This window comes from Oncorhynchus nerka, linkage group LG10 (assembly GCF_034236695.1).
Source record: "Oncorhynchus nerka isolate Pitt River linkage group LG10, Oner_Uvic_2.0, whole genome shotgun sequence".
Classification (NCBI taxonomy): domain Eukaryota; kingdom Metazoa; phylum Chordata; class Actinopteri; order Salmoniformes; family Salmonidae; genus Oncorhynchus; species Oncorhynchus nerka.
In genome coordinates, this window is record NC_088405.1 from 8,459,073 (window position 1) to 8,480,982 (window position 21,910).

A 21,910-nucleotide genomic window follows, 5' to 3' on the forward strand; every position below is an offset into this window, starting at 1 on the left:
TACATTTGCCTTGTTTTAAAAAAAAAATATTTTTCGACTTGCGGATTACCCTCTAGAAGACCAACTCTGTGGGGGGACAAACCCATACAGGAAGTGTTATCCCCCCCCACCTGCCCCCCAGGGCAAGCTTTTAGATATTAGAGAAGGGATGTGAGACTCATCCCTCAGTAGGCTATTTGTGCTGATCCATTTTTCCTGAACAAACAAAGGCTCTCAGCATTACACCTGTTGTTTAGGCAAAAATATTCCACTACAGATAGCAGTGAAGTGAGTTAATTCAGCAAAACAAAGCTTTAGATTTCCCTGAAGAAAGTGTGAACCAGACTAGCCAGTTTATTAGGCTGTTAAATATGAGGGGCAAGAGGTGGAAGGGGATTGTTACAAATTGCACCCTAGTCTGTCCCCCACGGAATAGGGGCAGCAGACACCTGTGGTTTAGATACCAGCAAGATGTTGAATATTGTTACTGGAAGTCTGTGGACAGCTCCATGTGTTGTAGCGGCAGCAGACACCTGTGGTTTCAGATACCACAAGATGTGAATTTGTTACTGTCTCTAGTCTGTCAGCGCCCAACACTGTGGACAGCTCCATGTTGTTGTTTCAGCACCACAACACTGTGGACAGCTCCATGTTGTTTTTTGTTTCAGCACCACAACACTGTGGACACCATGTTGTTGTTTCAGCATAACACTGTGGACAGCTCCAGCAGCACCACAACATGCTCCATGCTGTTGTTTCAGCACCACAACACTGTGGACAATGCCACATATTTAATTCAGCACCACAATCCAGTGGACAGCCCACAGTGTAAAGAACAGCTCCATATATAACATTCAGCACCACCAGGACAGCTCCATATATGAATATCAGCACCACAGTATAAACTGTCTCCATATATAACATTCAGCACCACAACACTGTGGACAGCTCCATGTTGTTGTTTCAGCACCACAACACTGTGGACAGCTCCATGTTGTTGTTTCAGCACCACAACACTGTGGACAGCTATTGTTGGTTTCAGCACTACAACACTGTGGACAGCTCCATGTTGTTGTTTCAGCACACAACACAATGGACAATGCCACATATTTAATTCAGCACCACAATCCATGGACAGCTCCATATAAACGTTTAGCATTCTCCACTAAAGGACAGCTCCAGACATTGAAGGAACTAAAGGACAGCTCCAGGTATATGATGTTCAGCACCACAGTTAAAGGACAGCAGACAATAACATATATAACATATGTAAACCCCATCCACAACTTCCACAACACTCATCAATAGTTTCTGTTTACTTTGGCTCATCTTCATCTGATATTTGCCTGGGATTCTCCCCTGAAGCACATGGCTCATCTTCATCTGATATTTGCCTGGGATTCTCCCCTCAGAAGCTCATGGCTCATCTTCATCTGATATTTGCCAAAGCACCTTATCCACCCTGAAGCTCTTCATCGGCTGGCACCTAAAATGCTACAGTGGCAGTTAGTTGAAACTGGAATCCAGGTTTTCCAAGTCCAACAGGTAAAGTGTTAATTCAGCTCACGGTTTGGCAACACCCTTTGCAGGCAGCAGTTGTGTTCTCACTGATCATTGAAGCCAACATACATTTGCCTTGTACTCTTTTGAAAAAAAAAAAAATCGCTGAAGTTGAGACTTTTATCCCCTCAGAAGACCAAACATCAGTATGGGGCAGCAAACCACGCTGCAGGAAGTGTTATCCCAGCCCACCCATTTTCACCCCCAGGGCAAGTTTTTTACTGTTTTTTTATTTATATTACTTTTCTGTGAGACCAAGAAGGGACATGACCATCTGATCTCATCACTCAGTTAATCTGCTATTATGTGCCTGATCCATTTTCCTGCAACAAACATAGGCTCCCATCATTTTCTACTGTGTTATTGACTTTTATTGTTGCAAAATATTCACACTATCTTTATCTGGCGAATAGCAGTGCAAATGAACTTGTTCTCAAGTTAAATAAAGGTGAAATAAAAAAAATCAATAATTCAGCAAAACAAAGCTTTAGTTTCCCTGAAGAAAAGTCCATATAAACATTCAGCACTAGCCAGTTTAAAGGCTGTAAAAAACAGGGGCTCCAGGATATAACATTCAGCACCACAGTATGGCCACAGTATAAAGGACAGCTCCATGTTGTTGTTTCAGCACCACAACACTGTGGAACAGCTCCATGTTCTTTGTTTCAGCACCACAACACTGTGGACAGCTCCATGTTGTTGTTTCATCTCCACAACACTGTGGACAGCTCCATGTTGTTGTTTCAGCACCACAACACTGTGGACAGCTCCATGTTCTTTGTTTCAGCACCACAACACTGTGGACAGCTCCATGTTGTTGTTTCAGCACCACAACACTGTGGACAGCTCCATGTTGTTGTTTCAGCACCACAACACTGTGGACAGCTCCATGTTGTTTCATTTCAGCACAACACTGTGGACAGCTCCATGTTGTTGTTTCAGCACCACAACACTGTGGACAGCTCCATGTTCTTTGTTTCAGCACCACAACACTGTGGACAGCTCCATGTTGTTGTTTCAGCACCACAACACTGTGGACAGCTCCATGTTGTTGTTTCAGCACCACAACACTGTGGACAGCTCCATGTTGTTGTTTCAGCACCACAACACTGTGGACAGCTCCATGTTGTTGTTGGTTTCAGCACCACAACACTGTGGACAGCTCCATGTTGTTGTTTCAGCGCCACAACACAATGGACAATGCCACATATTTAATTCAGCACCACAATCCAGTGGACAGCTCCATATAAACGTTTAGCACCACAGTATAAAGGACAGCTCCATATATAACATTCAGCACCACAGTATAAAGGACAGCTCCATATATAACATTCAGCACCACAGTATAAAGGACAGCTCCATATATAACATTCATCACCACAGTATAAAGGACAGCTCCATATATATAACATTCAGCACCACAGTATAAAGGACAGCTCCATATATAACATTCAGCACCACAGTATAAAGGACAGCTCCATGTTGTTGTTTCAGCACCACAACACTGTGGACAGCTCCATGTTGTTGTTTCAGCACCACAACACTGTGGACAGCTCCATGTTCTTTGTTTCAGCACCACAACACTGTGGACAGCTCCATGTTGTTGTTTCAGCACCACAACACTGTGGACAGCTCCCTATATAACATTCAGCACCACAACACAAAGGACAGTGTCATAGTGTTCTGATACTGTTCTTGATCTGTACGCTTCCATTTTGAATTTCATTTAGTTTCATTTCCTGATGCGTCACGGGCTTCACACAAACACTACTGAAATTAAGTGAGTTTTAGATTCTCATTCTGTTATTGTACTGTACAGCCAAAGTTACGAGCTAGACAGCTGCAGATCAGTAGAGAGATAGTTAATGAGTTGAGATACTCACTTACAGGCTTTTGTACTGGTAGCTTAAGATCTTTTTCTCTCCTGGATTTCCGAGCCCACTTCTGAAAGAGGGAGAGGGAGAGACTTCCTGGTTGTGGAGTCAAGTGGAGGCCATTGGCTGTGTGAGTTATATCAGTCAGGATGTAGAGATCAAATAGACAGGAAGACAGAGGTTCACGTTGTGAATGTCTTTGTTGAAGATGTTCCTTTGAAGATGGAAGTTGTGATATGAAATCATCCTTGTCTAGTTTCAAAAATCCCTCTGTTGAATAAAACATAAGATACGGAGGCCTTGTCCCCAAAAACAAAAGACGGTGTCACATTGTTTATGCGTTCAGAGCATCGGGCTGTTGAAGATGTTACAGAGAAGTGTTCTCCTTAAATGTTTCATCAGTGCCTATCATTATCAGTGCCTACCTTTGATTTCTTGACATTGTATTGTGTTACAAAATAAGACGTTAAAATGTATCTAATATTTATTTATTTGCTCAGTGATCTATGCAACATACTTTCTAATGTAAAAGTGGAGGAAATATATCTATCATTTTTAAAGATGAATGCATAAATGAAATACTAATATAAGTGTATTATTCCCCCCCTGTTAGAAACACCTCTGTCAGCGATTACAGCAGGGTGTCTTCTTGGCTTTAGTCTCATAAGAGCTTTGCACACATTTATTGTGAAGTTTTTGGCCATTATTCTTTTCAAAATTCTTCAAGCTCTGTCAATGTGTTGGGGATCATGGCTATACAGCAATGTTCAAGTCTTGCCGTAGAGTTTTTAGCAGGTTTAAGTCAAAACTGTAATTTGACCACTCAGGATCATTCACTGTCTTCTTCGTAAACAACTCTAGTGTGGAGTTGGCCTTTGTGTTCTAGGTTATTGTCCTGCTCCCATTGTCTAGTGGGAAGCAGACTGAACCAGGTTATCCTCTAGGGTTTTGCCTGTGATTAGCTCCAGTCCGTTTCTTTTTATCCTGAAAAACTCCCCGGTCGTTGCCGATGTCAGGCATACCCATACCATGATGCAGCCACCAACCTGCTTGAAAATCAGGAGGCAGTTACTCAGTGATGTGTTGTGTTGGATTTGCATTTAGGACAAAGAAAGTGTATTATTTTGCAGTGTTGTGTTTTAGTAACACCTTAGTGTTTTGTTGCATACAGGATGCACGTTCTGGTATAATTTTATTCTGTATATTTGTCTTCTTTTCTCCATGTTGTTTTTCTTCAGTTATACTTTAGTAATACTTTACTGATACTTCAGTGATACTTTATTTTTTATTTTGATACTTCAGTGATACTTTAGTTCAGTAATACTTCAGTAATACTTTACTGATACTTCAGTGATACTTTAGTTCATTAATACCTCAGTAATACTTTATTGATACTTCAGTGATACTTTAGTTCAGTAATACTTTTGTTGTATCCAAATGCATGTTTTGGAATAATTTTATTCTGTATATTTTAATGATTATTTTCTCTCTGTCATTTAGGTCATTATTGTGGAGTCACTACGATCTTGTTGATCAGTTTTCTCCCATCACAGCCATTGAACTCTGTAGCTGTTTTAAAATCCCCATTGGCCTCATCATCCCTAAACAGTTTCATTCCTGTCCTGCAGTGCAGTTCAAAAGATCGACTGTATCTTTGTGGTGTCTGGGTGGATAAATACATCATCCATAGCATAATTATTAACTTGACCATACTTAAAGAGATATTCAATATCTGATTTGTTATTGTTACCCATCTACCAATCACTGGCCTTCTTCATGAGGCTTCAGAAAAGCTCCCTGGTCTTTGTAGTTGAATCTGTGCTTGGAGTTCAATATTTGACTCAGGCCCCTTACATGTAACTTATAATGTCATTTTTTAAAGCCAAATTGTATTCTTGAACTGATTTAGGCTTGCTGTAACAAGCGGGGTGAAGACTATATTTGAGTTATTCAATTTTTTAAATATGTCAACATTTGTAGAATTTTCTTTTCACTTTTACATTATGAGTATGTTGTGTAGATCAACGACACACACACACACACACACACACACACACACACACACACACACACACACACACACACACACACACACACACACACACACACACACTCCCAGACTACAATGGTAGTAGTCTCCTCTACATGGCTGTGTGTCTGCTGGTCTGTTTCTGTTCTGACTGGAGTTATTCCTGTGGTATATTTCCCCGGTGGCCTCATTGGGAGGATGCGTGCTCTGCTCTCTTCTCTATGTTACAGTAGATAACTTCACTTCCCTCAGATCTTCCCTCTCACAGCCATTAGATAAAGTGCTATTTGTTTTAGCGGCGTAGTGATACGTTAACTGGGATGAATTCACTAGTGCGATTTGTTTTTCAAAATGTCCTCAGGACTTATCTCTACAGTGAGATTCAGCGTCTGTGGTTTCTCTGTTTCGACTGATGCAGCCAGGACGATAATGAATGTGATGACTCCCGGGTTTTGAGTTGGAGCTTAGAGATTTCACCCCCACCCCCCCTCCCACCTCCATTCCTCTCTCTGACATTTCCCAGGGTCAGGAAAGATGCTCAGAGAGAAGCAACCCTTTTATCAAGTGCCCTTGCGTTGAGACACAGAGAGTGTAAAGACGTACAGCCGCTATGCTTCTACGGGAAATATGTTTATCTTTTTGAGTGACTGAGTAACACAACTGTCACCAGGAAGCAACACAGAACAATATGATCACTATACAGTGAGAGGAGGACTGCAGCGTCATGAGCAACAGAACAATATGATCACTATACAGTGAGAGGAGGACTTGAGCAACAGAACAATATGATCACTATACAGTGAGAGGAGGACTGCAGCGTCATGAGCAACAGAACAATATGATCACTATACAGTGAGAGGAGGACTTGGCCGTACTGCAGCGTCATGAGCAACAGAACAATATGATCACTATACAGTGAGAGGAGGAGGACTGCAGCGCCATGAGCAACAGAACAATATGATCACTATACAGTGAGAGGAGGACTGCAGCGTCATGAGCAACAGAACAATATGATCACTATACAGTGAGAGAGGACTTGGCCGACTGCAGCGTCATGAGCAACAGAACAATATGATCACTATACAGTGAGAGGAGGGACTGAGCAACAGGACAATATGATCACTATACAAGAGGAGGACTGCAGCGCCATGAGCAACAGAACAATATGATCACTATACAGTGAGAGGAGGACTTGGCCGTACTGCAGCGCCATGAGCAACAGGACAATATGATCACTATACAGTGAGAGGAGGACAGCGTCATGAGCAACAGAACAATATGCTCACTATACAGTGAGAGGAGGACTGCAGCGCCATGAGCAACAGAACAATATGATCACTATACAGTGAGAGGAGGACTCAGCGCCATGAGCAACAGGACAATATGATCACTATACAGTGAGAGGAGGACTGCAGCGTCATGAGCAACAGAACAATATGCTCACTATACAGTGAGAGGAGGACGTCATGAGCAACAGAACAATATGATCACTATACAGTGAGAGGAGGACTGCAGGTCATGAGCAACAGAACAATACTGCAGCGCCATGAGCAACAGAACAATAGATCACATACAGTATGATCACTATACAGTGAGAGAAGGACTTGGCCGACTGCAGCATCATGAGCAACAGAACAATATGCTCACTATACAGTGAGAGGAGGAAGGACATGAGCAACAGAACGTCACTATACAGTGAGAGGAGGCAGCATCATGAGCAACAGAACAATATGCTCACTATACAGTGAGAGGAGGACTTGGCCGTACTGCAGCGTCATGAGCAACAGAACAATATGATCACTATACAGTGAGAGGACTGCAGGATGAGCAACAGAACAATATGATCACTATACAGTGAGAGGAGGACGCCACTGCAGCGTCATGAGCAACAGAACAACAGATCACTAACAGTGAGAGGAATATGAGAACAATATGATCACTATACAGTGAGAGGAGGACTTGGCCGTACTGCAGCGTCATGAGCAACAACAGAACAACTGCAGCGTCATGAGCAACACAATATATCACTATACAGTGAGAGGAGGACTACTGCAGCGCCATGAGCAACAGAACAATATGATCACTATACAGTGCAGCGCGCCATGAGCAACAGAACAATATGATCACTATACAGTGAGAGGAGGACTGCAGCGTCATGAGCAACAGAACAATATGATCACTATACAGTGAGAGGAGGACTTGCAGCGCCATGAGCAACAGAACAATATGATCACTATACAGTGAGAGGAGGACTGCAGCGCCATGAGCAACAGAACAATATGATCACTATACAGTGAGAGGAGGACTGCAGCGTCATGAGCAACAGGACAATATGATCACTATACAGTGAGGAGGAGGACTTGAGCCGTACTGCAGCGCCATGAGCAACAGAACAATATGATCACTATACAGTGAGAGGAGGACTTGGCCGTACTGCAGCGTCATGAGAGACAATCACTATACAGGACAATATGATCACTATGCTCACTATACAGTGAGAGGAGGACTGCAGCGTCATGAGCAACAGAACAATATGATCACTATACAGTGAGAGGAGGACTGCAGCGTCATGAGCAACATTTGACCAGGACAATATGATCACTATACAGTGAATGTTTTAAGCAGAACTAATACAGTGAGAGGATTTGAGATGCAGCAATATGATCACTATACAGTGAGAGGGCTCTACTGGGTTTGAAGCCAGTAGTAACCTCATCTGTTATTCAAATTAAAGTACATTTAGCATTTGATGTACATGTATGTGTTATCCTGATTATCCTGATGTTTGAGCAGCGCTGGCTGTTGAGAGAGAGATAGCAGAGATGAGACTACTGCTGCTGTTTTGAGAGAGAGCATAGCAGAGATGAGATGCTACATTTGCTGCTGGTGGATTTAACATCCTGGCTGTTGAGAGAGAGAGAGAGAGAGAGAGAGAGAGAGAGAGAGAGAGAGAGAGAGAGATGAGAGATGAGATGCTACTGCTGCTGGTGGATTTAACAGAGAGAGAGAGAGAGAGAGAGAGAGAGAGAGAGAGAGAGAGAGAGGTTTAACACCCTTCCTACAGGACACAGATTCCATGTGTGCGTAGGCTTACTTGTGATTATCTTCCTTCGCTGGCTCCAGTTGTAAGCTCCACCACATCATGCTAGGGCGCTAGGCGCTAGCTGCTGTCTGATACACCCTGGCTAGGTCTCAAACGGCACCCTATTCCCTATATAGTGCACTACTTTTAACCAGAGCCCCATAGGGAATAGGGTTCCATTTGGGACGGGCATCCAGCATAACGCTTTGAGCCTGGTGATGAAAAGCCACAGTGTTGGCACGGCAGCCATCTAAATCAACATACAAAGATAGAGCCATGCTTCATCCAGGACAACGATTCCTTCAGTAGTACTGAGACAGTGTGTGTCCTAAATGGCTCCCTGTTCCCTATGTTGTCCATAGGGCTCTGGTGATAGGGCATAGGGTGTTGTTTGGGACACCCCCCCCCCCTTTTAATGCCTTTTAATATGCACGCAGAACCCTGATGATTTATCCATTTTTTTTTTTTACTCTCACAAATTGTACCCTATTCCCTATATAGTGCACTACTTTTGACCCGAACCCTATGAGCCATGGTCGAAAGTAGTGCACTATATTGAAAATAGAGTGTCATTTGGGAAGCACACCCAGAACTGAAATATGACATGTTGATATCGTACAGGTTATTTTCTGTCAAGCTACATCAACCCCATGACTGACTACATGAATATACCAAATCATTAACTTATTATACTTATTAACTAAACCTCTACTGTCACTAGCATGTTTTGGACTCTCTTTGAAATGATCCCCTGCTCATAGGTCGAACCTTCATCATCATTATTCTGGGACTAAACCTTTCTCCCTTTGATGGTGGGAACAGAGAGAGACAGAGAGCGAAAGAGAGAGAGAGAGCAGTTAGGTAGAGAAGGGGTTAATTAGTCTCTGTTCTCTGTCCTCTGTTCTCTTCTCTATCTCTCTCTGTCTCTCTCTCTTTTCTCTCTCTCTCTCTCTGTCTCTCTCTCTCTCTCTCTCTCTCTCTCTCTCTCTCTCTCTCTATTCTCTCTCTTTCTTTCTCTTTCTTCTCTCTCTCTCTCTCTCTCTCTCTCTCTCTCTCTCTCTCTCTCTCTCTCTCTCTCTCTCTCTCTCTCTCTCTCTCTCTCTCTCTCTCTCTCTCTCTCTCTCTCTCTCTTTCTATTTCTCTCTCTCTCTCTCTCTCTCTCTCTCTCTCTCTATTTCTCTCTCTCTCTCTCTCTCTCTCTCTCTCTCTCTCTCTCTCTCTCTCTCTCTCTCTCTCTCTCTCTCTTGTCTCTCTCTCTCTCTCTCTCTCTCTCTCTCTCTCTCTCTCTCTGTCTCTCTCTTTCTCCCTCCCTCTCTCTCTCTCTCTCTCTCTCTCTCTCTCTCTCTCTCTCTCTCTCTCTCTTTGTCTGTCTCTCTGTCTCTGTCTCTCGCCTCTCCTCCTCCTCTCTCTCTCCCTCTCTCTCTCTCTCTCTCTCTCTTCTCCAGGTTGTCCTGTGGCTATCAAGAGAGTGGGCAGGAACAAGAGGATCTCTCTGGCAGCTGCCGCCATGACAGCCTTGGAATCAGACCCCTCCAGACTCCAAGGGCCTTCGCCCTCCTCCTGCTCTCCCTCGTTCATCCATCCCCTCCGCCTGTTCCAACTGTCACCTATCAAGATCCCCTTTCGCCTGTCTCCACCTGGCCCAGGTAAACAAACTTCTGTGATGCCTGGCTGAAATGCACCCCATTGCCACTTTTAACCACGGCCCACAGAGCTCTGGTCTAAAGTAATGCACTTAATAGGGAATTGTGTGCCATGTTATAAGTTGTGCACTAAATAGGGAATAGATACAACCTCTGCTTAGCTAATCCAGGATGTGTGTCTGCAGTCTGTTGATGTGTTTTAGCTTGGTGTTGTTTAAGGTCTGTGTCTATTGACCCAAACTGGAGGGTTTATTGGCATCATTATTACCAGCAGGTCTTTCACTAAGGCTGTTATGTCCAAACTGGAGGGTTTATTGGCATCATTATTACCAGCAGGTCTTTCACTAAGGCTGTTATGTCCAAACTGGAGGGTTTATTGGCATCATTATTACCAGCAGGTCTTTCACTAAGGCTGTTATGTCCAAACTGTAGGGTTTATTGGCATCATTATTACCCGCAGGTCTTTCACTAAGGCTGTTATGTCCAAACTGGAGGGTTTATTGGCATCATTATTACCAGCAGGTCTTTCACTAAGGCTGTTATGTCCAAACTGGAGGGTTTATTGGCATCATTATTACCAGCAGGTCTTTCACTAAGGCTGTCATGTCCAAACTGGAGGGTTTATTGGCATCATTATTACCAGCAGGTCTTTCACTAAGTGTGTTACTGTGTGTCCTAATTGGTGAATTGTAATTGCAAATATGAGGTATTGTGTGAATCAAATCAAATCAAATCAAATTTATTTATATAGCCCTTCGTACATCAGCTGATATCTCAAAGTGCTGTACAGAAACCCAGCCTAAAACCCCAAACAGCAAACAATGCAGGTGTAAAAGCACGGTGGCTAGGAAAAACTCCCTAGAAAGGCCAAAACCTAGGAAGAAACCTAGAGAGGAACCAGGCTATGTGGGGTGGCCAGTCCTATTCTGGCTGTGCCGGGTAGATATTATAACAGAACATGACCAAGATGTTCAAATGTTCATAAATGACCAGCATGGTCGAATAATAATAAGGCAGAACAGTTGAAACTGGAGCAGCAGCACAGTCAGGTGGACTGGGGACAGCAAGGAGTCATCATGTCAGGTAGTCCTGGGGCACGGTCCTAGGGCTCAGGTCCTCCGAGAGAGAGAAAGAAAGAGAGAATTAGAGAGAGCATATGTGGGGTGGCCAGTCCTCTTCTGGCTGTGCCGGGTGGAGATTATAACAGAACGTGGCCAAGATGTTCAAATGTTCATAAATGACCAGCATGGTTGAATAATAGTAAGGCAGAACAGTTGAAACTGGAGCAGCAGCATGGCCAGGTGGACTGGGGACAGCAAGGAGTCATCATGTCAGGTAGTCCTGGGACATGGTCCGGTTACTGGATAATGAGGGCTGTATAATGATCCACTGTATAATGATCTGTTACTACCCAGTTGATCTGTTACTACTGTTACTGTATAATGATCTGTTACTATCTGGACAGTTGGGTTACTGTATAATGATCTGTTACTAGGTTACTACCTGGACAGTTGGGTTAGTGGATAATGATCTGTTACTACCTGGACAGTTGGGTTACTGTATAATGATCTGTTACTACCTGGGTTACTGGATAATGATCTAGTTACCTGGACAGGGTTACTGGTCTGTTACTACCTGGGTTACTGTATAATGGTCTGTTACCTCTGGTTAGTATAATGGTCTGTTACTAGAAACTGTATAAGTTACTAGAAGTTGAGAGTTAATATAATGATCTGTTAACCTGGACAGTTTACTGTATAATGGTCTGTTACTACCTGGACAGTTGGGTTACTGGATAATGATCTGTTACTACCTGGACAGTTGGGTTACTGTATAATATCTGGACTGGTTAATGATCTGAACTACTGGACAGATATAATAATGGTCTGTTACCCTATCCCTGTATAATGATCTGACACATAAACTACTGTTAGTTGGGTTGTATAATGATCTGCTGGGTTATAAATATCTGTTAGGCTGAGACTGGATAATGATCTGTTACTGTTACTGTATAATGATCTGTTACTACCTGGGTTACTGGATAATGGCCCCATCTGTATAATGATCTGTTACTACCTGGACAGTTGGGTTACTGTATAATGGTCTGTTACAGGGCCAAACAGGAAGGATTTAATCCTACCCACTTTGCCAAAGCATAAGATCTGTTACCCCACACCACTAGACTGGATATCTTCAACCACCTGGTCTGTACTATACCTGTTACTTACCATCCTGAGACAATGATCTGTTACTACCTGAGTTACTGTATAATGGTCTGTTACTAAAGATGATCTGTTACTACCTGCCACGGCTGTATAATGATCTGTTACTACCTGGACAGTTGGGTTACTGTATAATGGTCTGTTACGCAGTTGGGTTACTGTATAATGATCTGTTACAGGCTGTTACAATCTGTTACTACCTGGGTTACTGAATCAGTTGGGTTACTGGATAATGATCCCAGGTTACTGTATAATGGTCTGTTACTACCTGGGTTACTGGATAATGATCTGTTACTAACATTAAACAGCTTTGTTTTCTGGATAATTGTTACTTTAATGATCTGTTACTTTGAACTACCATAATGATCTGTTTCTGGACATTGGGTTACTTATAGTAGTTACTACCCAGTTGGGTTACTGTATAATGATCTGTTAAAGGTTACTACCTTTTACTTTTGCCATCAGTTACTACCTGGGTCATGGATTGTTACTATATATGTATAATGATCTGTTCTCATCTTCAAATGCAGACTGTGGTTACTGTATTTTGTATTCCAAGTTAGTATAATGATCTGTTACTAGATAATGATCTGGATCTTCCTGTTACTGTATAATGTGGAAAGGTTACTGTATAATGATCTGTTACTACCTGGACAGTTGGTTATTACTGTATAATGATCTGTTACTACCTGGACAGTTGGGTTACTGGATAATGATCTGTTACTATCTGGGTTACTGTATAATGATCTGTTATCTGTTACTACTGGGTTACTGATAATGGTTACTACCTGGGTTACTGGATAATGATCTGTTACTACCTGGGTTACTGGGTTACTGTATAATGGTCTGTTACTACCTGGGTTACTGGATAATGATCTGTTACTACCTGGGTTACTGGATAATGATCTGTTACTACCTGGGTTACTGTATAATGATCTGTTACTACCTGGGTTACTGGATAATGATCTGTTACTACCTGGACAGTTGGGTTACTGTATAATGATCTGTTACTACCTGGTTACTGTATAAGTTGTTACTACTGTTATAATGATCTGTTACTACCTGGGTTACTGTATAATGATCTGTAATACTACAGTTGGGTTACTGTATAATGGATAATGATCTGGATTACTACAGTTGGGTTACTGTATAATGATCTTACTGGATAATGATCTGTTACTACCTGGACAGTTGGGTTACTGGATAATGGTCTGTTACTACCTGGACAGTTGGGTTACTGTATAATGATATGTTACTACCTGGACAGTTGGGTTACTGTATAATGATCTGTTACTACCTGGGTTACTGTATAATGGTCTGTTACTACCTAATGGTCTGACAGTTGGGTTACTGGATAATGATCTGTTACTACCTGGACTGTATAATGATCTGTTACTTGGGTTACTGTATAATGATCTGGGTTACTTACTATCTGGGTTGGGTTACTGTATAATGATCTGTTAATAATGATCTGTTACTATCTGGGTTACTACCTGTTATAATGATCTGTTACTATCTGGGTTACTGTATAATGGTCTGTTACTACCTGGGTTACTGTATAATGATCTGTTACTTGGGTTACTGGATAATGGTCTGTTACTACCTGGACAGTTGGGTTACTGTATAATGATCTGTTACTACCTGGACAGTTGGGTTACTGTATAATGATCTGTTACTACCTGGACAGTTGGGTTACTGATAATGATAATGGTCTGTTACTGTTACCTGGGTTACTGGTATAATGATCTGTTACTACCTAGTTGGGTTACTGGATAATGATCTCTGGGTTACTGTATAATGATCTGTTACTACCTGGACAGTTGGGTTACTGTATAATGATCTGTTACTACCTGGGTTACTGTATAATGATCTGTTACTACCTGGACAGTTGGGTTACTGGTATAATGATCTGTTACTACCTGGACAGTTGGGTTACTGTATAATGATCTGTTACTACCAGTTGGGTTACTGTATAATGATCTGTTACTACCTGGACAGTTGGGTTACTGTATAATGATCTGTTACTACCTGGACAGTTGGGTTACTGTATAATGGTCTGTTACTACCTGGGTTACTGTATAATGATCTGTTACTACCTGGACAGTTACTGTATAATGATCTGTTACTACCTGGGTTACTGTATAATGATCTGTTACTTACTGGGTTACTGTATAATGATCTGTTACTACCTGGGTTACTGTATAATGATCTGTTACTACCTGGACAGTTGGGTTACTGTATAATGATCTGTTACTACCTGGGTTACTGTATAATGATCTGTTACTACCTGGACAGTTAATGATCTGTTACTGTTATAATGATCTGTTACTACCTGGACAGTTGGTTACTGTATAAGTCTGGGTTACTGGATAATGATCTGTTACTACCTGGACAGTTGGGTTACTGTATAATGATCTGTTTACCTGGACAGTTGGGTTACTGTATAATGGTCTGTTACTACCTGGACAGTATTGATCTGGTTACTGTATAATGGTCTGTTACTACCTGGGTTACTGGATAATGATCTGTTACTACCTGGGTTACAGATAATGATCTGTTTACCTGTATAATGATCTGTTACTACCTGGGTTACTGTATAATGATCTGTTACTACCTGGACAGTTGGGTTACTGTATAATGATCTGTTACTACCTGGACAGTTGGGTTACTGTATAATGGTTCTGTTACTACCTGGGTTACTGTATAATGGTCTGTTACTACCTGGGTTACTGTATAATGATCTGTTACTACCTGGGTTACTGGATAATGATGATCTGTTACTACCTGTTACTGGATTACTGTTACTATAATGATCTGTTACTACCTGGACAGTTGGGTTACTGATCTGTTATAATGTATAATCTGTTACTACCTGGGTTACTGGATAATGATCTGTTACTACAGTTGGGTTACTGTATAATGATCTGTTACTACCAGTTGGGTTACTGTATAATGATCTGTTACTACCTGGGTTACTGGATAATGATCTGTTACTACCTGGGTTACTGTATAATGATCTGTTTACTACTGTATAATGATCTGTTACTACCTGGGTTACTGATAATATCTGTTAATGGTTCTGTTACTACCTGGGTTACTGTATAATGTCTGTTACTACCTGGACAGTTGGGTTACTGTATAATGGTCTGTTACTACCTGGACAGTTGGGTTACTGTATAATGATCTGTTACTACCTGGACAGTTGGGTTGGGTTGACTGTATAATGATCTGTTACTATCTGGATAATGATCTGTTACTGGTATAATGATCTGTTACTACCTGGACAGTTGGGTTACTGGATAATGATCTGTTACTACCTGGACAGTTGGGTTACTGTATAATGATCTGTTACTAGATCTGGACAGTTGGGTTACTGGATAATGATCTGTTACTACCTGGACAGTTGTGTTACTGGATAATGATCTGTTACTACCTGGACAGTTGGGTTACTGGATAATGATCTGTTACTACCTGGACAGTTGGGTTACTGTATAATGGTCTGTTACTACCTGGGTTACTGGATAATGATCTGTTACTACCTGGACAGTTGGGTTACTGTATAATGATCTGTTACTACCTGGGTTAGTGGATAATGATCTGTTACTACCTGGACAGTTGGGTTACTGGATAATGGTCTGTTACTACCTGGGTTACTGGATAATGATCTGTTACTACCTGGGTTACTGGATAATGATCTGTTACTACCTGGACAGTTGGGTTACTGTATAATGATCTGTTACTACCTGGGTTACTGGATAATGATCTGTTACTACCTGGACAGTTGGGTTACTGTATAATGATCTGTTACTACCTGGGTTACTGGATAATGATCTGTTACTACCTGGACAGTTGGGTTACTGTATAATGATCTGTTACTACCTGGGTTACTGTATAATGATCTGTTACTACCTGGACAGTTGGGTTACTGTATAATGATCTGTTACTACCTGGGTTACTGTATAATGATCTGTTACTATCTGGACAGTTGGGTTACTGTATAATGATCTGTTACTACCTGGGTTACTGTATAATGATCTGTTACTACCTGGACAGTTGGGTTACTGTATAATGGTCTGTTACTACCTGGACAGTTGGGTTACTGGATAATGGTCTGTTACTACCTGGGTTACTGGTTAATGATCTGTTACTACCTGGACAGTTGGGTTACCGGATAATGATCTGTTTCTACCTGGACAGTTGGGTTACTGGTTACTGTTTCTACCTGGACAGTTGGTTTCCTGGTTACTGGTACTACTCCTCCTCTCCCTTCATTCTCTGCCTGTACCACCTCATTGTAAAGGATGAGGAGAGGGAATTTCATTTTGCTGAAGTGGACATGTTGAACAAGGGTCAACACGCCATTATTGGAATACGAAAATGAGTCTGGTACTGTAGGTATTTACTGGAGGAACCAGACCATGTCTACCTCTGTCTCTGTTCTCTCTCTCTCTCTCTCTCTCTCTCTCTCTCTCTCTCTCTCTCTCTGTCTCTCTCTATCTCTCTCTCTCTGTTCTCTGTCTCTGTTCTCTCTCTCTCTCTCTCTCTCTCTCTCTCTCTCTCTCTCTCTCTGTTCTCTGTCTCTGTTCTCTCTCTCTCTCTCTCTGTCTCTCTTTATCTCTCTCTCTATCTCTCTGTTTTCTGTCTCTGTTCTCTGTCTCTGTTCTCTCTCAATTCAATTCAATTAAATTCAATTCAAGGGCTTTATTGGCATGGGAAACATGTGTTAACATTGCCAAAGCAAGTGAGGTAGATAATATATAAAGTGAATATATAAAGTGAAAAACAATACAAATTAACAGTAAACATTACACATACAGAAGTTTCAAAACAATAAAGACATTACAAATGTCATATTATATATATATACAGTGTATTAACAATGTACAAATGGTTGAAGGACACAAGATAAAATAAATAAGCATAAATATGGGTTGTATTTACAATGGTGTTTGTTCTTCACTGGTTGCCCTTTTCTCGTGGCAACAGGTCACAAATCTTGCTGCTGTGATGGCACACTGTGGAATTTCACCCAGTAGATATGGGAGTTTTTCAAAATTGGATTTGTTTTCGAATTCTTTGTGGATCTGTGTAATCTGAGGGAAATATGTCTCTCTAATATGGTCATACATTGGTCAGGAGGTTAGGAAGTGCAGCTCAGTTTCCACCTCATTTTGTGGGCAGTGTGCACATAGCCTGTCTTCTCTTGAGAGCCAGTTCTGAATGTGCATTCAGATGTCATAAATCAACACTGCAGAGCTCTCCCTGTCCTCTGCAGTGCCTTGATTGTATTACTGTTGATGATATCTGGAAATATGCATGTGCACCCTGGCCCATCTACTGTTGCCAGCCCCAATTCTGACTTGTGCTCTGATATCTGCTTCACTGATTTCTGCTCTCGTTAAAATCCTGGGTTTTCTGCACGTCAACACTAGAAGCTTATTACCTAAAATGGATCAACTGAAAGTGTGGGTTCAATCCAGATGTGTTGGTCATTACTGAGACGTGGTTAATGAAAGTGAGGGTTCCCAGCTCCAATCCAGATGTGTTGGTCAATACTGAGACGTGGTTAATGAAAGTGTGGGTTCCCAGCTCCAATCCAGATGTTGGTCATTACTGAGACGTGGTTAATGAAAGTGAGGGTTCACAGCTCCAATCCAGATGTTGGTCATTACTGAGACGTGGTTAATGAAAGTGTGGGTTCCCAGCTCCAATCCAGATGTGTTGGTCATTACTGAGACGTGGTTAATGAAAGTGTGGGTTCACAGCTCCAATCCAGATGTGTTGGTCATTACTGAGACGTGGTTAATGAAAGCGTGGGTTCACAGCTCCAATCCAGATGTGTTGGTCAATAATGAGACGTGGTTAAGGAAGAGTGTTTTGAATACTGATGTTAACTTTTCTGGTTATAACCTTTATCGGCAAGACGGGTCTTCCAAAGGTGGTGGAGTTGGTATCTTTACCAAGGATCACCTTCAGTGCTCTGTTGTCTCCACCAAGTCTGTCCCCAAACAATTTGATTAGCTGGATTTAAGCATTAAACTTTCAAATAGCTCTTTGTTGACTGTTGCTGGGTGCTATCGTCCTCCATCAGCACCGGCCTGTACCCTACCTGCCCTAAACTCTCTCCTGGCCCCTTACACTAAGTCTGAATTTGTCCTGCTAGGTGACCTAAACTGGGACATGCTTAAACCACCTGACCAAGTCCTAAAGCAATGGGACTCCCTCAATCTTTCTCAGATTATTACCAATCCCACAAGGTATGACTCCAAACACCCAGGAAAGGCTACTCTCCTTGATGTTATCCTCACAAATAATCCTGATATCCCGGTATCAGTCTGGTGTTTTCTGTAATGACCTTAGTGATCACAGTTTTACAGCTTTTGTTCGTAATGGCAGCTCAGTGAAACGATCTGTCCTGATTTGTCATAGACGTTTGCTAAAAACCGTGATCTAGCAGAGTTACTCCACCTCAAGAATTGCATTTGGTGAAAGGCTCGGCACACACATACTCAGGCTGACTGGCTCTCGTTCAGGCAAATGAGAAATAAGTGCTCTCAGGCTATTTGCAAGGCCAAAGTTAGTTACTTTAAGGAGCAGTTCTCTCTCTGTGGGTCTAACCCCAAGAAGTTCTGGAAAACGGTTAAAGACCTGGAAAATAAACCCTCCTCCTCACAGCTTCCCATGTCCTTTAAAGTTGATGATGTGTTTGTTACTGACATGGAGAGAAGCACATGGCTGAGCTCTTTACAACACCACTTCATTAAATCAGGATTCCTATTTGACTCAGCCATGCCTCCTTGCTCGTCCAACATTTCCTCATCTTCCACCCCTTCTAATGCCACTAGCCCGATGCTTCTCCCTCTTTTACCCCACTACAAAGTTTCTCTGAGGTGCAAAAGGAGCTCCTGAAACTTGACCCCCATAAAACTACTGTGTCAGATGGTTTAGACCCTTTCTTCTGTAAGGTTGCTGCCCCTATCATCACCAAGCCTGTGTCTGACCTTTTTAACCTGTCTCTCCTCTCTTCCATTGCTTGGAAGGCAGCCACGGTTCGTCCTGTATTTAAAGGGAGAGATCAAGCTGATCATAACTGTTATGGGCCTATTTCTATTTTGCCCTGTTTATCAAATGTGTTGGAATAATCAATAATCAATAATCAGCTGACTGGCTTTCTTGATGTCTATAGTATTCTTTTTGGTTTGCAATCTGGTTTCCGCTCAGGTTATGGATGTGTCACTGCAACCTTAAAGGTCCTCAATGATGTCACCATTGCCCTTGATTCTAAGCAATGTTGTGCTGCTATTTGTATTTACTTGGCTAAAGCTTTTGATAAGATAGACCATTCCATTATTGTGGGCGGGCAAAGGAGTATTGGTGTCTCTGAGGGGTCTTTGGCTTGGTTTGCTAACTACCTCTCTTAAAGAGTGCAGTGTGTAAAGTCAGAAAATCTGCTGTCTCAGCCACTGCCTGTCACCAAGGGAGTACCCCAAGGCTCGATCCTAGGCCCCACGCTCTTCTCAATTTACATCAACAACATATCTCAGGCAGGAGGAGGCTCTCTCATCGTTTATATGAAGATGATACAGTCGTATACTCATCTGGCCCCCCCCTGAATTTTGTGTTAATTACAACAAAGCTTTGTTAGTGTCCAACAAACGTTCTCTGCCCTTAACCTTGTTCTGAACACCTCCAATACAAAGATCATGTGATTTGGTAAGAAGAATGCCCCTCTTCCCACAGGTGTTATTACTACCTCTGAGGGTATAGAGCTTGAGGTAGTCACCTCATACAAGTACTTGGGAGTATGGCTAGACGGTACACTGTCCTTCTCTCAGCACATATCAAAGCTGCAGGCTAAAGTTAAATCTAGACTTGGTTTCCTCTATCATAAAATGCTTCTCTTTAACCCCAGCTGCCTAACTAACCCTGATTCAGATGACCATCCTACCCATGCTAGATTACGGAGACATAATTTATAGATCGGCAGGTAAGGGTGCTCTCGAGCGGCTAGATGTTCTTTACCATTCAGCCATCAGATTTGCCACCAATGCTCCTTATAGGACACATCACTGCACTCTATGCTCCTCTGTAAACTGGTCATCTCTGTATACCCATCGCAAGACCCACTGGTTGATGCTTATTTATAAAACCTTCTTAGGCCTCACTCCCCCCTATCTGAGATACCTACTGCAGCCCTCATCCTCCACATACAACACCCGTTTTGCCAGTCACATTCTGTTAAAGGTCCCCAAAGCACACACATCCCTGGGTCGCTCCTCTTTTCAGTTCGCTGCAGCTAGTTGCAGTTGTCGTCTTAGGTCTCTCTTGTTGTGATGTGTGGTTTGTCCTATATTTAAAAAATAATAATAATTAATCCAAGCCTCGTCCCAGCAGGAGGCCTTTTGGTTGGCCATTATTGTAAATAAGAATTTGTTCTTAAATACATTTTTTTTAAAGGTCTGACTACAGCAGCGTTTCTCAAAAGCAAGGCTATGCTCACTGAGTCTGTACATTGTCAAAGCTTTCCTTAACTTGGGGTCAGTCACAGTGATCAGGTATTCTGCCGCTGTGTACTCTCTGTTTAGGGACAAATAGCATTCTAGTTTGCTCAGTTTTTTTGTTAATTCTTTCCAATGTGTCAAGTAATTATCTTTTTGATTGCTCATGATTTGGTTGGGTCTAATTGTGTTGCTGTCCTGGGGCTCTGTGGGGTCTGTTGTGTTTGTGAAAAGAGCCCCAGGCCCAGCTTGCTTAGGGGGTACTCTTCTCCAGGTTCATCTCTCTGTTGGTGATGGCTTTGTTATGGAAGGTTTGGGAATCCCTTCCTTTGAGGTGGTTGTAGAATTGAACGTCTCTTTTCTGGATTTGATCATGCAGTCTCAATTTGCTGTTTGTCCCATGTTGTGAATTCTTGGTTGGTGAGCGGACCCCAGACCTCACAACCATAGATCACTCACTCACTCACTCACCGCTAGCCTGTGTGTGTAGGAAGACTGTTTTAGTCAGAGCGCTAGCCTGTCAGAGTGTGTAGGAAGACTGTTTTATTCAGACCGCTAGCCTGTGTGTGTAAGAACAACACTTCTTTATAATCCCTCCTCTCCGCCCCCTCCCTCCCTAACTCCCCGCCTCAAAGCCTACCTGCTCCCTCCCTCCCTCCCTAACTCCCTCCCTCCCTAACTCCCTGCCTCCCTCCCTTCCTAACTCCCTGCCTCTTAACCTACCTACCTCCCTACCTCCCTCCCTCCCTAACTCCCTGCCTCCTAACCTACCTACCTCCCTCCCTCCCTCCCTAACTCCCTGCCTCCCTCCCTACCTCCCTCCCTCCCTAACTCCCTGCCTCCCTCCCTACCTACCTCCCTAACTCCCTGCCCCCCTGCCTTCCTTCCTTCCTTCCTTATTTCCTCCCGCCTCCCTCCCTCCCCCCTCCTGCCTTCCTTTCTTTAATCCTCCCCCTCCCTCCCTCCCCCTCCCCTCCCTCCCCCTCCCTCCCTCCCTCCCTCCCTGCCTGCCTGCCTGCCTGC

The 21,910-nt window shown here is 42.6% G+C and overlaps 1 protein-coding gene across 1 annotated transcript in view; it reads left to right on the forward strand.

Moving 5' to 3' along the window:
• Positions 1-21,910, forward strand: part of LOC135573613 (transcription elongation regulator 1-like protein) — a 112,679-nt gene that overhangs the window by 48,566 nt on the left and 42,203 nt on the right. The window contains exon 4 of the mRNA XM_065022876.1: positions 9,970-10,170. Within this exon, the coding sequence (XP_064878948.1) occupies positions 9,970-10,170 (201 nt within the window). The remainder of the gene's footprint in view (positions 1-9,969; positions 10,171-21,910) is intronic.